The sequence below is a fragment of the Anomalospiza imberbis genome, chromosome 6 (assembly GCF_031753505.1).
Source record: "Anomalospiza imberbis isolate Cuckoo-Finch-1a 21T00152 chromosome 6, ASM3175350v1, whole genome shotgun sequence".
Taxonomy (NCBI): Eukaryota; Metazoa; Chordata; class Aves; order Passeriformes; family Viduidae; genus Anomalospiza; species Anomalospiza imberbis.
The window spans coordinates 58,423,420-58,447,816 of NC_089686.1; the positions used below are offsets into that span (position 1 = coordinate 58,423,420).

The 24,397-nt window shown below is 42.5% G+C and overlaps 2 protein-coding genes across 2 annotated transcripts in view; both read left to right on the plus strand.

Moving 5' to 3' along the window:
- Nucleotides 1–6,321, plus strand: part of MICAL2 (microtubule associated monooxygenase, calponin and LIM domain containing 2) — a 114,329-nt gene extending 108,008 nt beyond the window's left edge. The window contains exons 34-36 of the mRNA XM_068194658.1: nucleotides 3,333–3,432; nucleotides 4,660–4,733; nucleotides 5,610–6,321. Of these exons, the coding sequence (XP_068050759.1) occupies nucleotides 3,333–3,432; nucleotides 4,660–4,733; nucleotides 5,610–5,794 (359 nt within the window). The 3' untranslated portion in view covers nucleotides 5,795–6,321. The remainder of the gene's footprint in view (nucleotides 1–3,332; nucleotides 3,433–4,659; nucleotides 4,734–5,609) is intronic.
- Nucleotides 6,322–15,111: 8,790 nt separating this feature from the next.
- Nucleotides 15,112–24,397, plus strand: part of PARVA (parvin alpha) — a 63,135-nt gene continuing 53,849 nt past the window's right edge. The window contains exon 1 of the mRNA XM_068194660.1: nucleotides 15,112–15,399. Coding sequence (XP_068050761.1) covers nucleotides 15,264–15,399 — 136 coding nt within the window. The 5' untranslated portion in view covers nucleotides 15,112–15,263. The remainder of the gene's footprint in view (nucleotides 15,400–24,397) is intronic.

Here is a 24,397-nt window from a genome sequence, read left to right on the forward strand (position 1 = left end):
AATAATTCATGCATTAGGAAAAAAACCACAAACCCCCAAAAAACACCCCCCAAAAATGAGAAGAAATAATATCAGTCCTATGAATAATTTTTCATGCTCATTATTTCCTTTATTCTGCTTCAAAATACCAAATAATAAATCACTGATGTACCGTTGCTTTGTTTTCTGCTGACATTTGTGAAGGCTTATGGAGAGCTTCTGCCTACAAGAAAATACAGAAATAAAAATCTCAAAACACGTTTTCCACTGAAATTAGCATAAGGGCTCAGTTGACTAAACAAGTCATGAACAATGATGGTAAAGAAGAAAACCTACGTTGAGAGAATGTTAGGAAATGTCTCCATGCTTTGGAAGGTGAATAAATATCTGCACATGTTGTAGCTAGTTTTTGATTTCACAAAAAAACATATCCGGGGTGTCTCAGAATTTTCAACAGAGACAAAAGAAATCAGTTGCAAGCCTGTAGAAATAAGGAATATGAGGTTTAACTGTACCTAAAAAGGTGCAAACTGGCCAGGATCCCTTTACTGTGTGATGACTGTAAGAAGGGACAGTGAAGCATCAATCTGGAGAAGAGAAGGTTCAGGTTTTCAGAAGAGTGTTCAGTAAATACTCCTCCACAGCCTATACAATTCCCTCAAAAGTGATGAAAATAGAAATACCTATGATGTAATTAGAAGAATGTCTGACTTTCAAATGGATCTCAGTTAGAGGAGACTCGGGTAAACCAGGAGGAAAGGTTTGCTTTAGCAATACTGTAGGGAAAAGCCAACATGGCTCACAAAACAAACTCACAAACTGTTTTCCCTCTAACCTATAAAAAAGATCTGTCGAAATGCAACATCCAAAATTCTTCTTTGGTTTGTTCTGTCCTTGGAAGGCATCAAGCCCTCCATCAGACTTAAATAAGTATTAACATTGCTAGTAACAAACATCTGAAAAGCTCAGGGAAAAAAGGCCACTGGGAACACTTAGGGGGCATTCTGTGGGATGGAGGAGGAGGCAAAACAAGGGCTAGTTTTGTTTCATCTTTTTGTGGATTTTATGAAAATGAATTTTTTTTGCAAAGTGCATTATCTCTGCTTACCTCAATCAACTTACAATACACAGTCTTTTATTAGAGACACTGAGTGTTTAAACTGTAAAGGGGAAAGGTTAAAAGAAGGAATATTTTTGCCTAAACAAGGAAACAAGGAAAATGGAACAGTAACCTTTTGTGTCTGTGCTGCACTTATGCATAACAGCAATTGCAGTGTTTTTACTGACAGTAAAATATATCAAATTTTGATGATGCCACCATTTCTTATGGTGGTGTTCAAAGACCTAAGGCTCTGAGTACTAATGCTGCATCCCTGAATTGGATCAGTGGGAAACTGGCATGTTCCAGCAAGGAGCGCTCCTGCAGTCACTCTGGGATGACGCTTTTTATCACCGCTTGCTGACCTGGAAGATCGCACAGGAACACATCCGTTACTGCCAAGTTTTAATGGAATCAGGCAGGAATTGAAGAGAGATTGCTCTGCCTTCTCCCACTGTTTATCCTCCTGTTCCATGGTAATTTCCAGCGGGGGTCAAGTCCTGATGACAACTGCACCCATGCCAGCTTGACGCCTGTCCTTGGTCTGGGGGCTGAGGTAACTCCTCCGATGCTGGCAGGAGGTGGCCTGGGTTCCCTGGGATGATGGTGTCTGGTGAAGGCATGCAAAGGGGCTGGTGATCCCAAACACCCAGCAATTCCCCTTGGCTTAGGCAGATGGCTAAAGGGCTTCACTGGCTGATATCGTTGCTGCCCCAAGGAGGTGGGCTTTAAACTGCTGCTTTTGCATGGAGTCCAAACCCTGGCTCTGAGTGAGAGGCAGCTGCAGCTGTAGAGATAAGAGGGGGTAACCTGTTGAAGCACATTCCAAAATGACAACAGAAAGGCATCAGGAACATTGCTGAACTGCCCAGGACTCTGGCTGTCTCTCCCCTTGGTAATCTAGTTTAATGATACTCTTGTAATTGGTGTCTCTGGAGCTTTAACTGGAGACCTTTTGGGTTAAGTTTCAGTGCTCTCAGTCATATAAAATAGAGGTTCAGTTCCTCTTAAAGTAGAAGGAATCGTATAAGCTTCCATCCACAGAAAACAGCCAGGCTGGTTTGTGGGGATTTTATTCTTGGTTATCTAGCATTGTGATGTAAGGACTGAGGAGGAGAGAGCTTGTTCCCCTGCCTGCTGGCAGTAGTCCTTTTTTTTTCACCCTAAATCTGGCTATCTCTGCTTCCATGTGTGGTGGGCAGTGCAAATACCATGGGGCAGGAGCACAGGCTGTCTTTTGGCTTTATGCTTCTGAAGGTGCCAGTGTGTCGCTTGGATTGTAGCCTCAACCTGGAGTAGTGTAAGATATTTGCCTCCTACAAGTGATCACCATTTTGTGGCAGCAGGCAGGAACGGGCAGAACAGATGTGGGAGGTGTGTTGGCAGTGCCATCAGTGTTCCTGTAATTCTGCATCAAAGGGAGGTGGAGTGGCTTTGTTTCATGAAAAAATGAATGGAAAATGTGAAGTCATGAGGATGTTAAAAAGGACAGCAAGGAAAAGAAATACATATGTGCTCTGACTTGCCATTTGAAAACACTTGGGGGTTCTTCATTGCCAAAGACTTTTGTACAGATGGTATTTTAGGAGAGTAAAGGTCCTTACCCGATGAAAGAGATCCACCCTTTTCTTCAGAAAGACAGAGTCAAGCTGTGAGCTCTTTGGGAGAAAGGCTGTCTATCAGTGATGCCCTGGCCAAAGTGTTATAAAACCACCCAGTTATCATAGATTTGTCATTCAAAGCAGATGCAAATTTAGAGGCCAGTTGACAAGTGAAGGGAAATTTGCAGAGGATTTCGTGGTGTGTCTGATGTCCACTGGAAGCAGGGATTAAGTTGCCACTTGCCAATGTGTGTGCATCCTGAAGGCTGATGAAGTTAATGGAATATCCACTTAGACACAGTTCAGCTCTGACACCCAGTTTCAACAAAGACACTATCTTATCAAAGGCAGAGCTAAGAGACAGAAATAGTGCCCAATAAAGTCTCTGTGATTATTTGAAAGGAAAAACTTTAGGACAAAAGTGTTTTAAAATCCAGCTGCTATAAGCCACAACTGTCTACCAAAAATAGATAAAAATGTCATACCTGTTGTACTCAGTCATTACTGGGGTAAGTATAGTTTTGCATACAGCAAAACCATCTCCTTTTGAGGTCATGTAGGCTTACACAGGAGGACCACTGAAGGAGAACTTAGTTGGCAAAAGCATTGGAAGAAAGCTGGTGAAACACACTGAAGTCTCCTATTTCACACAGATTCAGGCACAAAGGACGAAAATCAGATGCTACATGAATGGTTTGAGCTGGTTGTGGAGAAGAACAAATTAATGCGTTATGAGTCTGAGCTCCTGATTATGTAAGTAAGAACAAGCCTAAGTATTAAAGATGGGGAGGAGAGAGGGAAAAAATGTACTCACAACTCACAATACACCTGTGAATACCTTCCTGTGTGTGCTGTGTTTGAGACAGCTGAGGAATAAAATCCAGAGTAGCTACAGCCTGTTTTGAACACAGATTTGCAGCTGAGGCTTCCTCATCCTTCCCTCTTGCAGTGGTTCGAACATTTCAATTCTGTATTATACTCTGAACCAATGGGGCATAGAGATGCTCTGCCTTCACATAATGTGGCTCTAATGAACACCTTCTCTCGGGAAGAAAAACAGCCTGACAAATTCATCTGTTTTTATTTGACATAGGAAAAAAAGACCTAGAAATTCACTACAGCCATGAATTTCTGTGGCTGTAGTGCCAACACAACACAAGAAGCAAAATACACCAACACAAGAAGCAAATAAAACCCACCTCAGATGCCACTGTTGTGGCTGATGGAAGCAATGTTTGCTGTAGCTGCCTTTCCTTACCTCCCTGCAAACACACTCGAGACAGGTGGAGGTGACTCTCAGCTACTTTCTCCACTACTCGTGGGCAATGTGGGAAGGTGACAGCAGTCCTCGCTCACCCTTGGGTTTCCCACCTGTGCAGGCTGCCCATTGCCATTTATCATTTCCACAGCACTCAGCCCAGCCCTGGGCTCCAGCTACACCCCAGTTTCTCCCCAGCTGTGCTGGTGCTGCCGGGGCCAAACCTTTCTTGCCCCTCTCCTTGTCATTGGGTGCCGTGGTAGCAGTGCTTTCTTCTCACACTGTCTGTGAGTTAAAAAGGCAACAGTGGGCTGCTTTTAGCACTGCAGGACACAAAATGTTGTTGTCTAGATGTGTTCATGTATTAATTCCTTTGCCCCAGGACCTGCCCCTGTGCAGAGGGCCTGGTGAGGCCCTTCATGTGTGGGTTCAGCCCTATGCAGAATTACAATGTGGGTGCCACCAGCAAAGCACAGATGGTTCAAAGCCTTAAGCATTGCTGAGTATGGGGGAGTTTAACCCCATACATAATGTTAAAGGTGGCAGTGGTACTCCTGGAGCTGCTCTGAAGATGTTAGCACAAGCAAACCTTTTAGCTTTGGCAGCCCATGAGGAGAAAATACTGGGTAAACAAAACACAGAATCTTGTAATTAAATAGTGTTAACATATATGTCTTCATTGGAAAAAGCTGCTTCTTTAACATACTTTTTGCTGCACCCAGAGCCCAAGAGCTAGAATTGGAGGACCACCAAAGCAGGCTGGAACAAAAGCTGAGAGAGAAAATGGCCATTGATGGTAAGTCAAAGGGGACAGTGTGCCCCGGCTTACAGGGACAGACTGTGCCAACCCTGTTTGCTCCAAAAAGAAACAGGGTGGCTGAGGCTCCTGTGCTCCCTCTGAGCACAGCTCAGCCAGCAAAATGTGAGATCTTCTCAACTGACTCCTGGTGAAGACAGCTGAACCAACCTGCCCAGTCCTACACTGAACTGGACTGGAAGCACTGCAGGGGCAATTACACTAATTGGCTCTCCAGGCAGCAATGTCCAGCTGATGATGGACAGCAATGGAAAGTAACTTCTTCAGTCAGCTAAGCAGAAAAGGTTGTCTGCTCTTATGCAGCATTGCTGGTTACCACAGTATTTTGGAACTGCTTTGAGGTACTTGGGATTACAGCTTGGGTTTGTCTTTTTATTTGGGATTTGAAAAGGAGCATGGGGAGGTGCAATGCAGGGAGAAGACTGGTTCCATAGCACTGAGTACCCCAAAATATCCTGTTGTGTTCTAGGCATGTGGATTGCAAGTGATGGCAGTTTTCAGTACATTTTCTGAAAAATGCTTTCCATTTTCTTACAGGTACTGCATTTAATGTTGGGATTTTTACCTTATAAGCTAAATTTAAATTACAGCTTAATTGCTTCTATAATTAAGTAGTGCTTTTCCTATCGCTTCCAGTCTAAATTTTGTACAAGGGTACTCTAGACCCTAGGAACCCTAATGGTCAACTTCAAATGGCCCAAATCTAGGAGAAAATTTCCCTGAACTGTAACTTTAACAGTACTAACTGCTATTGACTACATTTGTCATTGATTATAATGTTAATTCAAGCTGTGCACTAACAGTTAAAATGCAAACAGTGATCTGGTTCTTAAGCTATATTTTGTGACCTTTTAGACAGCCTTAAAGATGAGATGGATCTGAACGAGGAGGATGAAATTTTTGCCGAGATGATGAAAGTGGTTGAAGAAAGGGACAGACTCGTATGTGCCTTAGAAGAGCAGAGAGTGAAAGAAAGAGCAGAAGACCAGCACTTCGAAAGCCTTATATTATCTACAGGTTATCAGCTAAGCAGGATTTAAACAGCCACATGCAAATAAACATCCTTTCAGCAGTATTCCCTATCACAGAGATACACTCTTCTGGAAAATGAAGGAATTCAAATTTAAAATCAACTTATTTGGAAAGCACATCATTTTGTTATCAAAAGCTTTAAAGCAGGTCTTTTGCTTGTACCAGAGACAGGCATTTCACTGTCAGCTCAGAGGATCACTGGGATACAGATTTGGACTGAATGTGCCTGTCTGACAGGCAGCAGGGTCTGTGAAAGGGAAATCAGAGCTCCATTATTCTCCTGGAATTTTATTTTAATGCTGAGAGTAGAGTTTCTGAGGAACATGATGACATCATTTAGTATTTCTGAGACAGCCTTACTTTCCATCTGTTTGTCTGAATCTCTGTGTGGCTTTGTGAATATTTTGGCACAGCCAAGCCATGGTCAACTATAGAAAAGTCAGAAAACAAGCATCTCATAAAAATAGGGTTAGTCTTTATTTCTGGTGGAGGAAGAGTCGTTTGACTAATAACTACATATAAGCACTTACTAAAACTACTGTAAATGCAATGTCAGAAATTAATTTTTCAGGTATTTATAAGTTTTATTGCACTGTGTATTTTTGAACAAGAAGTTAAAGCAATATTAAATCTCTGCATTTTGTAAAATTGTAAGGGATTATCAAAGGGGTGACTATCCTTACAGCTGTTACATGCAGAAAAAGGTTTCTGTGTATCAAAGATTAAGGTCTTTAAGATAAAAGATAATTTAAAAATAGTAATTCAGACTCAATTGGACAATAGGGCAGACTTTACTAGGGCATATTTTACAATTTCTTCATAAAATACATCACAAATTGTATTGTTGGGTGTGATAAATGGTACAGCAGTTAAAAGACCTCCCTGACAATCATCCCTTAAAAGGAGTGCAAAAAATGTTGAGTTTTTAATATCAACATTTTATAGAAAATATTGTGAGTGTATTTAGATTAAATTTATCTTGCTGCTTGAGAATATAAGCATATTTTTTTGCTTAAAGGGACCATCTCCTATCTTTTTTGTACATTCATTTGTAGACACTGGCAAAAAAGCATGCAGAAATTCTCCTAAATTAAGTAACTTCTTAAATCTGAGATAATCTGCAATTTAAGTTTGGTAATATTCCCAACTTGTATGTGTGGTGCACTAGATTTTCAAACTGGAAAAAAACAAGTTGAAACTGAAAGACTGTTTTTTGAATATCATTTTACCTCATGCTCTGAGAAGATTTGATGTTCTCATTATTTTTTGAATGGTGCTAATTTGCAGCATCTGCCTGTGGTACAACCAAAGATAGAAGCATTCCTGTTAAAAAAAGCTTTAAACTGAAAAACTTCTTGGTGAGTACTGGTAAAGTAACAGACACACTGGATCCTGTCACAATATTTTTGAGTTATCTTCACAGTTGGTTTGTTTTTTGGGTTTTTTTTTGGGTGGGTTTTTTTGTTTGGTTTTTTTGGGGTTTTTTTGGTTATTTTTATTTCCTTCTGTATTGCAAGAAATTTGAAATACCCTTTCTAAAGGTAAAAACAAGTTTTTGCTATTGGCCACAGATAAATAATACACCTCTGTTGGTGCAAGCTTTATACTATTGCTCTACAATATTTATTTACATCTATTTATTAGACTGTTTAGAGAGGGTAAGAGTGTCTGGTTACATTTTACAGTTTGGATATTGTCTCTGATTTTGATTGAAAAATGTCTAGTTCTAAAAGCTCTGTACAGCAAAACTGTGCATTGTAGAGTAGACAGCTTTATAGATTTGGTACATAATTAGCAATAAAGTATGAATTTTCGTACAAGATTTGTTGTTCATACAAGATTTTCAACAACGTTCTCAGTGACCGTAACTTGAAGGGATACCCTTAAAACGCAGCATTTAGGGCTTTAAAATATAATTTGTCTTCCATCACAGTGAAAAGACATGGAAGAAATCCTTAAATACGTTCCAAAATAACCACTAGATTTTTTCCCCCCCTCTCATTCATAGGCTAAGCATACATGATCTTCAGATGACACTTTTACTGAGATGGATTGCAGTGACTGATTTTTTAAACTAACTCTGTTACTTAAGACTGACACAAAGTAGGAGAGGCAGAGCAGCAGTAAATATTTTAATTTTCTCTGTTGAGATCTGCTGGTATTTCCAGTTTTGTGGAGAAAATTTCTGGGTTTTATCACTGTCCCCAATCCTGCCTCATGCAGTCCTGTAGAAAAAGACAGTCTAGGAAATGTCTTAGTTTTCTGTGAAAGTCATAGTGATTTCAAGGTATTTTTAGAAGTTTGAAAGCAAAATTCTTAGAGCTTTGCACAGGAGGATAATTCTGTAGAAATCTCCAGTTATATCAAAGATTGTTTTTTTCACCTCACTTTCACAATTAAGAAGTCCATTCATAATAGTGTTGCTGCAAATAAGGCCTGAGATTTCAGTTTACAGCAGATACCTGTTCAGCTATAAAACCAAACTTCAAAGGGTGCCTTCCCCTGAGCTTCAAAGATTTGCATTCTTTAGAGTATCAGAGTCTACAGAAGATGAGGGCCATCAGAACTTTCTGGACATCAAAAATATTCTTTGCTCAAGAAAGAATTTTCTGGATGCCCTGTGGTTGTTACACATGTTCCACCCAAAACTGTCTGCTCTTGGGTGGAAAAACCTGTCAGGCTACTGCTGTCCTGCCTGACATGAAGTACCTCCCAAGATTAGATCCAAAAATAAACCGTGCAAGTGATTTAGAAAATCATAAACTCCTAAAGCAGGTCTTTGTGTAGAGTAGAGAAGGGGGTGAAAAAAAAAAAAGAGAAGCTGTGTGCACTGTTCCCAGGTCAATTTCATAGGGTTGGCTTCTACTAGAAATGTATTTAAACACTGTTTTGGTTATCAGTTTTCTTGCTGCTCAATCCTTTCTGTAACTTGGCTCACTAATTTATAATAGATGTATTAATTTTTAAGTTCATGGCACTGTTATTTTGGGGTATAATGTGATGTGCTGGAATGTACTGAGTGTGTCTAAATGGGCTGGTTGTGAGAAATTATCTATTTGAAAGAATAAAATTCTGTCTCACTCTTGAAGTCCCCAGATCATTTCCATAGAAATTTCTTTCCACTGATACCTACAGTGTAATAATGTGTGATGAGGACAGATCTTTAGCTGAGAAATTAAATCATCTTCTGAACTCATACACTGGTAAGTAAATCACAGCATCTTGCAGTGCACAGATTCCTTTTGTAGTTCAAAATAATGACACTCTGAGGTTAAGGGGCATCTCTAACAGAAGAGATTACAAACCCCAGGAGACCAACCACTTCCACACATGCTTACACAGGAATTCACCAGCTGGTTTCCTTGGGCTTGACACACAAATTTCAACAGCTCCTTGAGGATTCAAAGGACAAGTGTTGATAAAATGGTGATCAAAATCTTAATTGCCAATTAATTGTCAATTCTCAAATGCCACTAACTTTACCTCCATCAGGTCATCTTATTTTGTTGCTTTCTGGCAGTGGGGAGTTTTACTGACTAAGACAATGTGCTGCCCAGAAGAGAGAAGAGGATAAGCAAGACTGGGGCCAGCACGATTGTCCCCTGCTCAATGACTCTGGACTGCTTGATAGGTCTCTCCTCCTCACAGGACAGATGGACAGCTGCTTCTCTTCAGAGGTCAATGTAATTTCTGGCATCTTTGAACTGTGATTTTCCTTTCACTGTCATGTCCTTTCCCTTCCATCTTGTGGACTTTTCTGTCCCAGGAGCAGAATAGAAATGCCACCACAGGAATTTACTGAGGCTCTTCTAATCACAGTGCATACACACACCCTCCTTGTCCAATCTTCAAAAGATCACAGGTCTAAAGAAACTCATTTGGTGCTTAGGGATGTGGTTTAGTGTGGATTTGGCAATACTGGGTTAATGGCTGGACTTGATCTTAAAGTTCAAACTTAAACAATTCTATGATTTTATAAAAAGCTTGAGAAAACAATTTTGTAAATCACTGTTTCAATCAAGACCAATCCATTTGCCTCCAAGGTAAAGGGACACCTCACTGATTTTCAGTGTGTTTGACCACAGGTGTCTTGGTTTGAAAAGACAGGAGTCTGTGAAGGAAGGCTAGAGTATCCCGTGAAATGGAAAAGGTAAACTCCCCTCCCTCCGAATTACCACAATGTCAAAATAAAAAGGCTCTCAGGCAAAGATATGGGAATAACAGTTCTTTACTAGGAAAAAAAACCAAAACTGAATAATAATAATAGCTAAAAAAAAAAGTAATTAGTACAAACAAAACTACTTATGGAGTCAGAAACCTGACACCCTGAGGAGTCAGGGTGTTGGTGATAGTCCAGTTAAGTGGTGGCTGCTCCTCCTAGAGTGGCAGATGAAATGCTGCTGAAGCAGTCGTCCTGTAGAAGGGTGTAGTTTTCTCTGAAGGTCTGGTGAGAGAGTAGATGGGCCTGATCTTCCTCTGGGAATCCAGCAGACAAGAAGCTGCTCCTTTGGGAATCCAGCGAAGAGGCTGAGTTCATGTCTCAAAAATGCTGATCTTATGCAGGTAGGGATGCTTGGCTCCTCCCTCTGGGTGGAGCATCTCACAATGGGATGATGCAACCCCATCAGTCACGCAGTGAGTCATTCAATGGCCCATTAACAGAAGATCTCTCCCCAGAGGGAGGCATTGTTCTTGGAAGAGATAAGAAAACTGTCCACCTCCAACAGACAGCAAATAGAATACATGCTTATCTTACAAGCCAGGACAACAGGAAACAAATTTAGAGGTCTTGTGCCTTGAAACTTCTGCTTTGAAGCCCAGTGCATGTCTGATTTCAACTAAGATTTTCACATGAGTTTAGTAGTCATTTCCAGAAAGATACACTGGTTTTTTCCTTGCTTGAGCAAGTAACAGGATGTGGCAGAGCAGATTGGAGACTCTGTGTATCTTTTACCACTTTGCTGCTGTTAAGATCTAGAGCTGTCCCTGCTGGGCTTTGCATGGACTGCACATTTTGGCATTGTTTAGCACAACGGGTTTGCTGTGCTCTCATGAAAATACTGTTCCTTCAGTCTTCATGGCAGCCCCATCTCAGGAGCCTGAGTCCTGCCAAATACTCCATGATGGGCAAGGTATTTGCTGATCTCTTTGCCTGATAGTTATGAGAAAAAATTATGGTTTCTTCTGTTGTTTGTAACGAACTATGAGGAGACCTGATGGCCCTGCATGCCGGTATTGTGCTTGCTGGAATATTCACCTAACACACCTGTACGTAACTACAGGCCCAAACGAAGGGTACAACTGAAGCTTATTAAGAAAAAAAAAATCACAGTATTGATTTTTTTTCCTAAAACTGTCTCAAGAAGGACAGTTGTAAATGCAAGTAAACTTGGCCCAGTTTTTGTAAATAACTAATTGATATAACAACATGTTACCAAAAGTAGTGAATACCAGGATGACATTGCCATTTTACCAAAAAGTTTTAATCCCACTTTCTTTCCTCTGAAGCTTTCAAATTATTTATTTCTGTGGCTCTATACAACATATTATCTTTTATCTTTCATGTACATTTTTCTTTATCACATCTTAGTCTATCTGTTTTGCTCCTTGATGTACAACAAAAATTTATTGTGTGTTTTAAGAAACTATTTGGAAATACTCTCTTATTTTTATAAAACTATCTTATTTTGTTATATTATTTAAACAGAATATTCTTTTACCAAAGAAGTTAGAGTAGAAATCATAGCTGTGCTTTAAATTCCAGCATATGAATATGTCCAATCTTAATCTCACTTTGTGAGCTGGAAAGAAATTTATCCTCAAGTGTGAGTCTTAGGTGATGCTGGCAATGAAAATTTGGAGCCCTTTCATCCTTGATACGATGCTTTCTGCTGTTCTAATGCAGCCACATTGAGATGGTGTGGAAACACCTTCTCTGCTCAGCAGGCTCCTTTACTGTGCTATTAACTATTACTCAGGGAGGGGTGGGCACGTTCAGCAATTCACCACACAGAGCTGGCAGGCCAGCACAAGGCTGACTGCAAGTGCTTAGGAAAATAAAACATGTAGACTTTGGTCTAGTTCTCCTCTTCCTGAAGTCAGCAAAGGGTGATCCTGTAGGCAAGCACAGCAGTAGCAGCAAGTTGATAAATCACTTTTAAAAATTCCACTTCTGTTCCTTAAATGACCGAATGGTCAAAAGGCTGGAGCAGAGCTACACCTAGGAGAAAAATGTTAGGGGAATACTCTAAGGCAAGTGGATGATTTATTGCACAGTTTTAACCATATTGGCTGCTCTTTCTTGCTAGCCTAGGCCATGGTTGGGATATTGTACACCTTGCTTTTTCTGTTTCATTGGGAAAGTAAAACTCTGCTCCTGAGCATTCTGAGTCTCATATTAAAAGAAATAAAAACCAGCTGTGCATGGACAGATATGCAGGTGAATAAGAATTATTTGAAGGGTGGAGGGGAAGGGACTTAGCCACCTTTTATTGCCTGGCAAAAGTACATATGTGAGCAGGATACAATTAATTTGATGTAATGTTTGGCTTATCTGGCTGAACAAGGCGCTGACAGGGAGCGTGGTGAGAGTTCTCATGGTCTGCTTCACATTTCTCTATGCCAGGTGCAGCAGGGCCAGCCTGAACAGCAGCCTGCTCACTGCTGTGTCCTGTGCTGGGCTCGTGGAGCATGATCCTGGAAGTATTCTGTTGTCAAATACAGAGCAGAGCAAACTCCACCCCCATAGCTGCCATAACTCAGACCTTGTGAATACCTATAAAGCCTTTTGTGATGAATGCAATATTCATTTAAGGCCATGACTTAGATCTTATGTATATCTATAAAACTTATTGTGATGAATGCAGTATTAATTTAAGGCTATATGTTAACATATATTCCCACATAACAAGAAAAAAAAAAGGTAGCCTATATAATTCTAAATATAAGATACAGGGGGAAAATGTTGTAGCTATCCTCAAAGCGAAATATCACAGCTGGAAAAATACTGCAGTAATGTTACACACAATGAACTGCACATAAATCCTGAAAGAAATCCCAAAATCAAAACTGTAAGCTTAGGGTCTGCCTGTTGCTTTAGCATCATTACTTAAAGCACACGGTATTTGAGTTTCCAGATGTGATAAAGTTCATCTCAAACACATTGTTTCATTTCATTTTTTCCCCCTTGTGATGTCAAACTCCCATAGTTCACGAGGCAATTAAATAAGTAATACTGTATTTATCATTAATTTACATATACTGAGTGCTGAGAAATAGGAAAGTCTCTGTGTTTTCAAGAGTTTTGTGAGGGAGTTGGCAAATGCATGTTGAATTCTGACTACCCTGTACTGCACAGCCCAGCACCCTCTGCTCTTTGTGAGGTATCCGGCTTGTTCCTTCTCTATTTACCACAAACACAAGGGTACAAAGGCAAGAGCACTTGTGCTTACCAAAATGGTCTCTCTTCTGCTGTGCCCACAAAATCCTATATTGACATCCATGTATAGTCATTTGGCTCCAAATGGAGATTCAGCTGGGTCACTGCTCTGTTTGTAAATGCCACAGGCATATTTTTAAAAGTGCTTAATGTGTGTATTTCTCCTTTTGAAACTTGCATTATGTTCTTAAAAATGATACATACACTGTATAAGCAGCACTTCTGTATAAGGAGAATAATGTGTGAAATTCAGGCTGAAATTTGCAGACAAGAGGCCTGAGACAATAACTGGTGCTAGAACCAGAGAGCAAATTAAGGGAAGGATTGTGCTAAGGCTTGGGCTCATTCCTGCTTATAACTGATGGCAGGATAGATTAACAGAGTTTTTTTCCAGGGCACATACTAACTGCATGCAACAAATAGACATTGATGTCTACCCCTCATCAGCTAACCAATGTTACCAGCTTGTAAAAACATAACAATTATTAGCTGATTTAGAAATATCCTCATGGTAATTTCATTTCACTTATTATGCCTAATGGATAGCTAGATATTTGCATGAAGTGTGTGTGGCTTTTTGCCTGAATAGTTAATCAAGTGATTAAGTGGTAAGTGAAAGTAGTGCATCCAGATGACATTAATGCTGTTCCACTCCTGGATGCCTCCTGAACCAGTCACAGCAAATTATCTGTTATAAACCTCCCATAAGCTGCTCATCTGCAAATCAAAGCAGGGTTGGTACAGGCAATCTATCATGTTAAGTCACCTTTCTTTCCACAGGCTTTTTATACTAGTCTGACCACAACAGATGTTTTGTTTTGTAGAAGTGGATATGATGATGCCCACTGCTTCCCACCACAGACACAGCTGAAAACTGCAGGCAGAAGAGCTTTCCAAAATTTTATCCAGACTGAAATGTATGTGGTAAGCTTGAACTTTAACTTGCAGGAAGCTATTTAGTGACTCTTTATTACTTCCTAAGTTCTTTTGTGTGTCCAGATCTGGGGCCTCCAGCACAGGAGAGATGAACTTGATAGAGCATCTCCAGAGGAGGCCACCAAGGTGCTTAGAGGGCTGGAGCACCTCTCCCATGAACACAGGTTGAGAAAGTTGGGGTTGTTCAGCCTGGAGAATGCTTCAGGGAGACCTAGCTTCCAGTACCTAAATGGGGTTACAAGGACAGCTGGAGAGGGACTTCTTGCAAGGGCAGGTAGTGACAAAAAAAGGAGAAATAGCCTTAAGCTGAAGAAGTGTACGTTTAGACAAGATATTAAGAAGAAACTCTTTGTTGGGAGGGTGGTGAGGCTCTGGAACAAGCTCTCCAGAGAGGCCCTGGACATTCCATCCCTGGAAGTGTTCAAGGCCAGGTTAAATGGAGCTTTGAACAATCAAGTCTAACTGAAGGTGTCCCTGCCCATGGCACTGTGTTGGAAACCAGATTATCTTTAAGACCCCTTGCAACCCCGACCGTGATTCTGTTTTTTTATCCGTGCTGAGCACAGAATGTAGAAACATCTGCTGGCAGCTGTGACCCTCCTATCCTTCAGGCCCTTCACCTTGGGGCAGTTGAGGATGACCTGAGCGGTGTGAGCCCTAGCACTGTGCCCCTGTCTACCTTTACCTTTCGGCACGCTAGCTGGCACCCTCCCGCGTGGTCACCCACCCTGGGTCACCTAGCCCCCCAGCCCCAGACGTGCCCGGCTCCTCCGCAAGGGTGGGGGATGGAGCAGGGGGCGAGGCGCTGCCCCGGGTCCAGCCGGGCCCCCCAAACGCCGAGTGTGCCCCAGCAGGGAGCGGAGCGCGGCTCCCGCAGCACCCGGGGCCACCGGGAGCCGTGCTTGGCGAGCGGGCCCTCCCCGGCGGGCGGGAGGGCGGGAGGAGGGAGGGAAGGAGCGGGAGAGCCGGGAGAGCGGAGCAGGAGCTGCCTCAAATGCTTGAAATAATTCCGCTTCCGTTCAGAGCCGGGAACAGCCTCCCACGGCACCGGGGCCTCGGAGCCGTCTGCTCCGTCCCGCAGCGCCGGCGGCGGCCGGCCCAGCATGGCAACGTCCCCGCAGAAGTCCCCTTCTTCCCCCAAGTCCCCCACCCCGAAATCTCCCCCCTCCAGAAAGAAGGATGACTCCTTCCTGGGCAAGCTCGGCGGCACGCTGGCCAGGAGGAAAAAAGCCAAAGAAGGTAAAAATTAACAGGTTTGCATATTTCCTGGGAGTTACCTTACTATGGTGGGGGGGGGGGGGGGGGAGAGGGAGGAGACAGGGGTAGAGCAAAAGGCTCTGGGGAGCGGGAGGAAGGGGCTGGCGGGGAAAGACGTGCGGGGTGGGGTGGGCAGGCAAGCGGCGAGGGAGGAGCCGCCCCGGCCCCGCCGCTCCGCCGGCACCGCGCGGGGGCCGCTCCCGGGGCCGCTCCCGGGGCCGCTCCGGGGCCGCTCCCGGGGCCGCTCCCGGGGCCGCTCCCGGGGCCGCTCCCGGGGCCGCTCCCGGGGCCGCTCCCGGGGCCGCTCCCGGGCCTTCCGTGCGGGGCCGCTCCCGCGGTCCGTGTGCAGTGCCTGCGTGCGGGGCCGCTCCCGCGGTCCGTGTGCAGTGTCTGCGTGCGGGGCCGCTCCCGCGGTCCGTGTACGGGCCCGGCCAGGGAAGGAAGGAACGAAGGGAGGAAGGGAGCGCTGCCCGCCGCGGGCCGGGCGGCCGGCGGGCCCCGCAGGCCCGGAGCGCACGGGGATTGTTTTTCCCCCGGCAGGATTCGCCGCCGCAGCTGGGGCTGCGGACGCCCGAAACGCGGTGCTGTAGCCCCGTGCGAGCCGAGACGCGGTGTGTTGGTGTGCGGTGTGGCCAGCACGCAGCGCTCTGCCGTAATGCTCGCCGCTGAAAGGGGTTCGATAGCAGCGGCCGCTCCTCAGCCGCTCGGAATGCAGTTTATCCTTGTGCTAAGCAAGAGACTTGCCTCGCCACAGCGAGCCTTTGCAGAGCGCCGAGCGTGTACAACAGTCTGGTTCTTTGTCCGTGCTTGTGAATTAATACCCACGCCCCCGCTGAATTTTCCTGTATGAAATCCCATGAGAGAGAGAATTGGAATTTAACCTTGCTCACCCATCGTTTGCGCAGCTGAACTTAATTTAAATACGATGCAAATAGAGACAACGTAACAGTCACTTCAAAACCAAGTTTTCCAAGCAAAATTCATTGCTTGCGAGTGTGAAGAAGGGTGCGAGGCTTAGCAGCCCCTTGCTCCTCATGTGCACATGGGCGCTGAAGCGTGACACACAGTGTTTCAGAGCAGCGCCAGTGCTGTGGACAAGGATGACACAACTTGGGACACAGCTCCTCATTCTGTAACTATCACGTCATCTTTCTGTGGTGTACGGTCTTGCTTTTCAATTAAATCCATGTTGCACGATTGTGCGCACATTATTTGGCTTTTTCTGGTCATTGCAGATGGACCAGATGTTGATGAAACAGTAAAGAATGACAACTCCATTAATTACCTTCTTTTAAAAATTATTCTGTTAGAGTATTCATGACTTAGCAACACTGAACTAGCAACAGTCTTCCTTGATGAGTCCATGTTGTAGGTATGTTTAGAGATCTTTAAGTAAGCCTATTTGTGGTCGTTTGAGTACGTCCATTATATTGTTGTTAGTACTGTTTTTACTATTAAATGCTTTTTTCCTTAGTGACAGATATCTGAAGTCACAAATCTCCAGCAAACCATTAGAGGCAGCAATTGCTTTTATCCACCATCTTGTAATCTTACAAAAAGATCTCTCCTGTGAAATGATACTTCTTCTCATTAATGTAGTACATGCATTGATTAAAACCTGCACCTGCCAATTCATTATCATTGTCTGTGCTTTAGAAATTCTGAAACTGCGTTGTCCATGTCTTTTGTGTTTCCCAATTTTCCAAGATCTATCTAAAAATAACTGGTTTAGAGAGCTGGGATTTTTTTATTAACTTTGTAAGGACTGTTATTTGCTGATGGACAAAAATGTATTGTCTTAAATTCACCTCACTATCTTTTTTACTTGGCTGTGTATTTGTCTGTTAATTTCCACATTTCTCTGGTGGAAGCATATATAGATGTGAAATTGATAGTATGCCATCTTATCTTTCTGTTTATTGATTTTTGGGTTTTAACACATTCAAGTGGCTTCAGCCTTACTGTGAAGCCTGTCCTCTTTCTTACTTCCTAGTTTTTTCTCTACTAAAAAGAAATACAAGTTTGCAAACTATTAATGAGCATTGTTCTTGCTGGCTGTGGCCCATGTAGGTTTCATCTTAAGTTGTGCTGATTTTTTTTTTTGTGGGGCTCCAGGTGTTTTTGAAGCCTAGCTAGGAATTTCAGAGGTCAGATTACTTGTTCGTCTAGGATCTGAGCTTTGGTGGTTTTTTTTCCTGCTTTAACCAACCTATGGCAGGTTTCCTACGGAGGTGGGTCTTGGTCATAGAAGTGCAAGTGGTTATTCAACAGCTTACATACAGGATGTGTAGGAAAATATTCAGAATAAGTCAGGATAAATGAGGGACAACTGAAAATTTCCATGTCTTTCAGTTGGTGTAAATTTTGCTGTTGCATAGAGGACAGAAGCATACTGATTTCCTCCAGTGTTTTACCACAAGGTCTAAGAACTGGTGGTTTTTAATAGTGCAAAAATGTTTTATCTCTTGTAGGGACTATGCTGGTTACACTTTAGTACCATCTCTGCTGTATATGTAGTTAACTGTTGTCATCAACAGGTGTTCTGATAATTGTCAAAACTACATTTTTGTATATTGCAACAACAGAGCCAGTGCCAAAATGCTTCATCAAATGAAAACCTTTAGGATCTGAAGTGACTTTATGATGAAGAGTAATGCAGATTATTTATGAAGAGAGTAAAGTTTATGTAGTTTTAGGTGTGGCAAAAATAGTTTATGATAAAACATAAAATGCAATTTCTGTATTGGCATTAATTTATATGCATAAATATACATATAAAATATATAGCAAACCTTTGCTTATGCATTTCAAAGTTCTTGGCAATAGTAAGAGGTCCACCAGTGGAAGAGGTGAGGGAAGTCTAGACAAGTGAAATTAATTCTCTAATATCAGAGAACAAGTTATTGACCAAAACAAAGAGAGTAACCTGAGATACTTGAGATATCACACATGATGTGAGCAGGGATTAGTCATACCATAAGACATATGTTAATATGGAAAATACATTGCCATTAAATATTAGGGAGTATTTGATAAAATCTGGAATTTGGAGCTCCGATTTGTTTATGTTGTTGTCTGTCACGTAGAGCTGTAGTCTGGTTTTCATTTATAACATCACCAGTGGTGTAATTCAAGGATGAGAACACTGTACTTTGGTCTTCCCTGTGAGAGCATCTGCAGCTGCATCTTTAAATGGAGCATACATTCTGTTGAGGTAGCAAAATTACAAATTATTAAGTATGTTTGGAATTAATTAAATTAGCTTTTTAGGCACTGAGAGAATTGTGAACAAAGACTGGAATACTTGACAGCCTGTCTGCAAACTGAACTGCGGTATGCAGAAGTTATTTGTGGTTTTTAATAAGGTTCTATCCCCTTCATTGCTGAAAGGGATTTAAAGACTGGCTACCCCATATATGCTAGTGAAGGATCCCAGTCCTTATCTATCAGGAGTTCAGATACATGACAGAGCTCATCATATGAGCAAAAAAACCCCACAAATTAGATTTTTTGTAAGCTTGTTATAGTATTCTGTACTGTGTACTAAACATGTCTTTAAACACGTGTAAGAGGATAACAAAATGGCCTTTTTTTAAAAGATGGGGGGGGGAGGGTTGTGTTATCTAATGATTTTTTCATGGTGGATTTAGTAAGGTCATGTGTGATTGTCCTCGAATTTTCCTGGCCTGGCAATTACAAACACAGAAAATTTCCTCCCCAAATAGCTTGCCTTAGTGGAGAATGTAAAGAATTGGCCCCTGACATGCTGATAAATCTGTGACACGTCTGGGTACAGAGAGTGAATTTCAGAATTGCTTAAATTGCAGAGGAGCAGATGGGAAACAGACAGCTTGAACCTGTGAATTTGGTGGAGAGCAATTGTACAGGCTCAGTCAGTTTTCCAATTGATTTGACATCAATTTCAGTAATTTGACTGCTCTTCTGCCTGGTTTATTTGGGGTTGATGGGCAGGAGAAAGAATGAATTTTCTGCTATCCTCCACTGACGATATTTCTTCTTTTTGTGTTTGTCTTGTTTTGATTTAATTTTGGTATGTGGGGTCACAGTGTGCCTCTCTGTGTGCCTCAGGGAAGAGTATATTAATAGTGTAAAATATTGTAAATTCTGGTGCTTTTCGATAGTAACCTTAACTTTCTTAATCTTTACTTCTTGTATTTTATGGTATAATATGAAATCAGAAAAATCTAAGATTACAAAGTAAGAGTAAATGTAGGCTGATGAAAGCTTTTCAGGTGTTTTATGTAAAATGTTTGTCTTTCTGCAATCCATGAGTAAAACGCTTTGCTGTGTGGCTCACTGACAGAAAGATCATGCCGTGGTCTTGCTCTGGGCCTTTTCCAGTGGAAATAAATTTATTTCTTGGTGTAGAAGAAGCGTTCTGCTAGATTTTTCTAGACTCATTTTCTTTGGACCTGTTTCTGCAACTTACTGCACAACAACTGCAAATGACTAGTTTTTGTGTCAGTAGATGTTTGTGCTTGTCTGTTTCTTGTGCGAGAGATTCTAGGTTGGCTGAGACACTCTGCAGGCTTTTCTTTTTCTCTGCTCTTCCCTGATGCTGTATTTAAAAGCAGGAGCTGGAAGAACTGATCTGTGTCCTACCATGGTATTTGCTAATGTGTGGCATGAATGATGAAAATGAACCACTGGGTGCTAATTTCATACCGGTGTTTAGAGGATGGCATGTGTTGTCTCCTGTGAAAAGGAAGACGTGGGAAAGGCTTTATTGTCACTCTTATCAGTGCTTCTCACATTCTGCCTTTCACTGTGCATATCAGCACATCACACCTAGGCCTTCTAGTGCCATCAGAGTGGCTGAGCAGCTGGTTTTGCTGTCTGACATGAACGCGTTTCTCCACCAACCTCACTGCGCAGGAATTGGAATGTGCTCAGAATCTTTTCCCTGTATTTTGTGCCGCACATTTCCGTGTCCCTGGTGATGCCGGGCAAAACCTGTTAGCATCACCGCTGGAGGAATTATTGCCTTGGAGCGAGTTCTCTTAAGCAGATAAAATACTTCGGTTCTGTGGAAGGAACGAGGACAAACAGAAAAATAGAGGGGGGGTCCACTTGCTTTGTTTGTTGTCACTTCACTGCTTCATGCCTTCTGAGCACACGTGCAGGAGGAGAGGACAGCACCGGGGTGTTGTTCCTGTGCTTTGAAGCCGAATTGTCAGGGCATATCTGTGGTGGTGGAAGGGATTGCTCGGTGGAAAGGAAGAGCATTGCCTCTGAAAGTTGAACATCCTCCTGTTGCTTGGGCTGGGATGGTGATGGCCCTGCAGATGCAGCTCCCAGGGAGGAATGTGGATGGCAGCTCTGCCCTGCTTTGGGCTGTTCAGCATCTGTCCAGCCGGGCTCTGCCTGCATGGAGCTTTCTTTATCCCCCCTTTTTTAATAGCCTCTGGCTCCAGTTGGTTCAGGGAAAGGCATGAAAATATTGTCAATGCGTTTCTGAATCTCAAAAGTAAAAGATAATCCTAAAATTATTCTTAAATTTCCTTATTTCAAACAAATATTTGTGCAGGGCCCAGTCTGGTTATGCTCGGTCCACGTGTTTCACATACAACTCAAATCTGCAGGAACATGTGAGTCCCAGGTGCCAGCTTTTTTGCCAGACAGATTATTGAGTGCATATCCAGAGTTATGCTATCATGGTAGAGCTGAGTGTGTGCATGCCTGCTTTATGAGAGTGCGTCCCAGCAGGTGCAGAGGGGTTAGATCACACAGGTGTGGGATTGTGCTGGCAGTGTTGAGATTGACAAAGCACGGCAGTGCCAACCTCCTGTGAGCCAGAGAGGAGGCAAAGGAGCCCGTGGTGGTGGCTCACTGGAGGCAGGAGGAGTCATGCATGCAGTGAGGGGATGTGTCTGAAGGGAACATAGAGCCAGGCTGTGCATGATTATTTTCTGAAACTTACTCCTCTGAGGTGTTTTGGATGCCAGAAATGTTTTTTAAAAGGAACGGGGCGTGGGGGCTAAAAGTGAGTCTGGGTCTCCAGTGGCCCACATGTGAATCACGTAGGTCATCAGAGACATCTTGTGTTCAGAAATCATAAAATACCTCTTGTGTCATCTGTTAGGATTATGAAGCTGTTATGAAGCTTATACCAAATTCTGTTGGTTTGCCTTTCCCTGTCAGTATTGTAAAGAAGGCATTTCTGCCAGGTACCAGGGCCCTGGGCTTTGATCTTCTATTCAGACCCAAAACAGCCATGAATTCTACTGTTCTCTGACTACCTGCATGAGGGCAGCAGAGCCACTGGACTCCATCTTTGCATTTGACTTGCAAAAGCAGCCTAAATTACATGGGCAGGTCAGCTGCTGCAGATGTATGCCTTTTATTTCCTGACTTTTTCCCATTTAAATAATTCCTTCATCATCTGAGCTGAGGTTTCAGCTAAAAATAAACATACATTGAACAACTGGTTGAAGAGCCTCCAGTGCTTTCAGATTACAGGATGGAGCCATGGGAAAGAAAAAAAACCAACACAATAAAAACAGCTAGGGACCAACTCAGATTGATGCACTTTTGTTTCAGTGCTAATTTTTCCTTTACATCTCCAGATTTAAAACACGCATTCCCTTAGATCATCCTCATAAAAACATATATCCAGTTTGCAGAGTGAAGGTGGGTATAATCAAGTAATGCCGTAGAATAAATATGAGGTACTCAACTGAGGATAAAGTTTTCATCCTCAGTGAAGTGAGTGAGCTGTCAAGAGAATCTGGAGTTTTAGAACTGTAATGTTTCCTGTAGCATTTAAAGGAATCTGCCCTGAAGGTAAGAGAAGACCTAGAGGCCAAGACTGGCCAAGAGAAAAGTTCTCACTGGATTTGATTACTGCTTGTAGGCTTTACATCTCCTGAAACCCCTCATCTTAAAGACAGCTTCCTGTAAGTACAGGTCTGAGCTTCTGGAAGTCTCCCTTGGACAGAATCTCTTGGATGTATCCTAATTTTTATTCTCTTTCTTTATTTCCTTTCACAACCATTAAATGATGCCCTCCCTGCAGAACAAAGTCTCATACTGGCCTCTGCCTTTCTCACGGAGATTAAGATAAGGACAGTCCAGTTTGTTTGTTATGTCACTGTATCCGAGATCAAATGCTTCCTAATAACTTAATCCAGAGTTCTGCAGTCTTTTCGAGCAAAATGCTCTTGTTGCTGTGGGTGAAATCAGCAGTTCCAGGGACACAGTTTTTTGTGAAGTGAAACTTTAGAAAATCAGAGGTTGAGGTGTACCTAAAATTGTGTTGCTTTTCCACCTACTGCTTCTGTCCTGCTCCTTTTCCTCCCCACACCAGTTCCTATTCAAATACAGTTGTTGTTGTATCCCTAACAATAAGCTGTTTTATCAGCTAAACTGCAGCCAACCCCAAAAGAAGACATCCTGAAAGGCCAGTTGACGCTGCAGGTGGTGCAGTCAGCGCTGTGCTGGAAGCAGCATTATGCCATTTTGCTTGAGAGAGGATGAGCTGCAAGGCAGGCCATTTTGCAGTGCTTCACATTTTCACTTGCAGCTCTTCCAAATGTGGGGCTGGGCTGGGGCTGAAGGCATAGCTTGCTCTCTGTGTGTTCTGTGTGCCTTCTCCAGCTCATGGTAGTTCCTGTGCTGCTCTTGTGTGTGTGGCTGTAGTTGGAGCACTGAGTAGCAAAGCCTTGCTCTCCACATGTATCATCATGCATTTTCTGCTTGGTGTGCTAATACTTACTAGTAGATAACGTTATTTGGCTTGAATACCCTTGTCCCTGTTGGAATTGGGTGTGTATGTGTGTTGAGTGCCCCAGAGAGTTAATTCACTTTAGTGACCAAACTGAAATACAAACAAAAGATGTCTTGGACCAAAAGCAAAATCAGATCAATAGCCTTTTGTGAATCCTTAGTCTACTCTGCAACTACCCCTTGAAAAGCTGTGCTCAGGCCAGAGAAAACCAAGGGCCAGAAAAAACCCAGGGATGTGACTGGTCAAGAATGAGTTGTGCTGGCAGAGCTGTATTAGGAAGATTAGCCACCATCTGTTCACCCAAATCCTGCACCTGGCTCTAGACTGTGCCACTGTTCATCAAGCAGTGATCTTTCTGAAAATATCAAAGAATTGCAGGATGAAATAACAAGGCTTTACAGTCTCCCAAATGCTCTGGTTTCCTTTTAGTTTTGTAGCAGTCCATGGGAAGTAATTGCATGTAGTGCTGTGAAATGTTCTGATCATATATGTGGATTTAATACAAAATTAGAGAGCACGTGGGTCCTGACTTAGCGATACTGCTTTCCTTTTAATCTTTGCACTTCTCTTCCTGACTTCTTACTGATCTTTGTGTCAAGCAGCACACAGTGTTGACAATGTTACTTTTTCTTGGATAATAATTTTTGTGAAAGAAAACACCTGGAATAGGAATTTCTGTGAGTCATTCTTGGTAGCTGCAGTTATGGTTAAGTCCCTCTGGCTTCTCCGATTCTTGCTTAGCATAGAGCTGCTCCTGTTTGCCCTTCCAGTGGAGTGGTAGAGCAATCTGTGGCACTGACCCAGTGATGGGTGATATTAGCCTTTATTCATAGTGAAACCTATGAAATCCCACTTGGGAAAAGGGACTTTAGGAGGAGAGGGGGGGCAAAAATTGTCAGTGAACACTGTTCTCCATCAGAAGCTCTGGACAGAGATTGAAGGGTTTGGTGGAGAGAGAAGCAGCTCCAGCCCAGTAGTGATTTCCCAGACATAAAAATACAATCTCACACTGCAAAAGCTTTGAAAGAATAAAAAATTCCAAATGTAACCTAAACATTATAATTTCCTGAATATTCCTTTAACATAAGATTGATAATTTTTTAATGGAATATGTGTTCACAAGAAGAAAAAGTCTGCCACCACATCTATCTAAATCTCCTTGGGAGTAATAGCTCTTTTCCACTAGCCATGTTTATTTGATCATTTTCATACGGTGCTTTCCCACATTCCCAT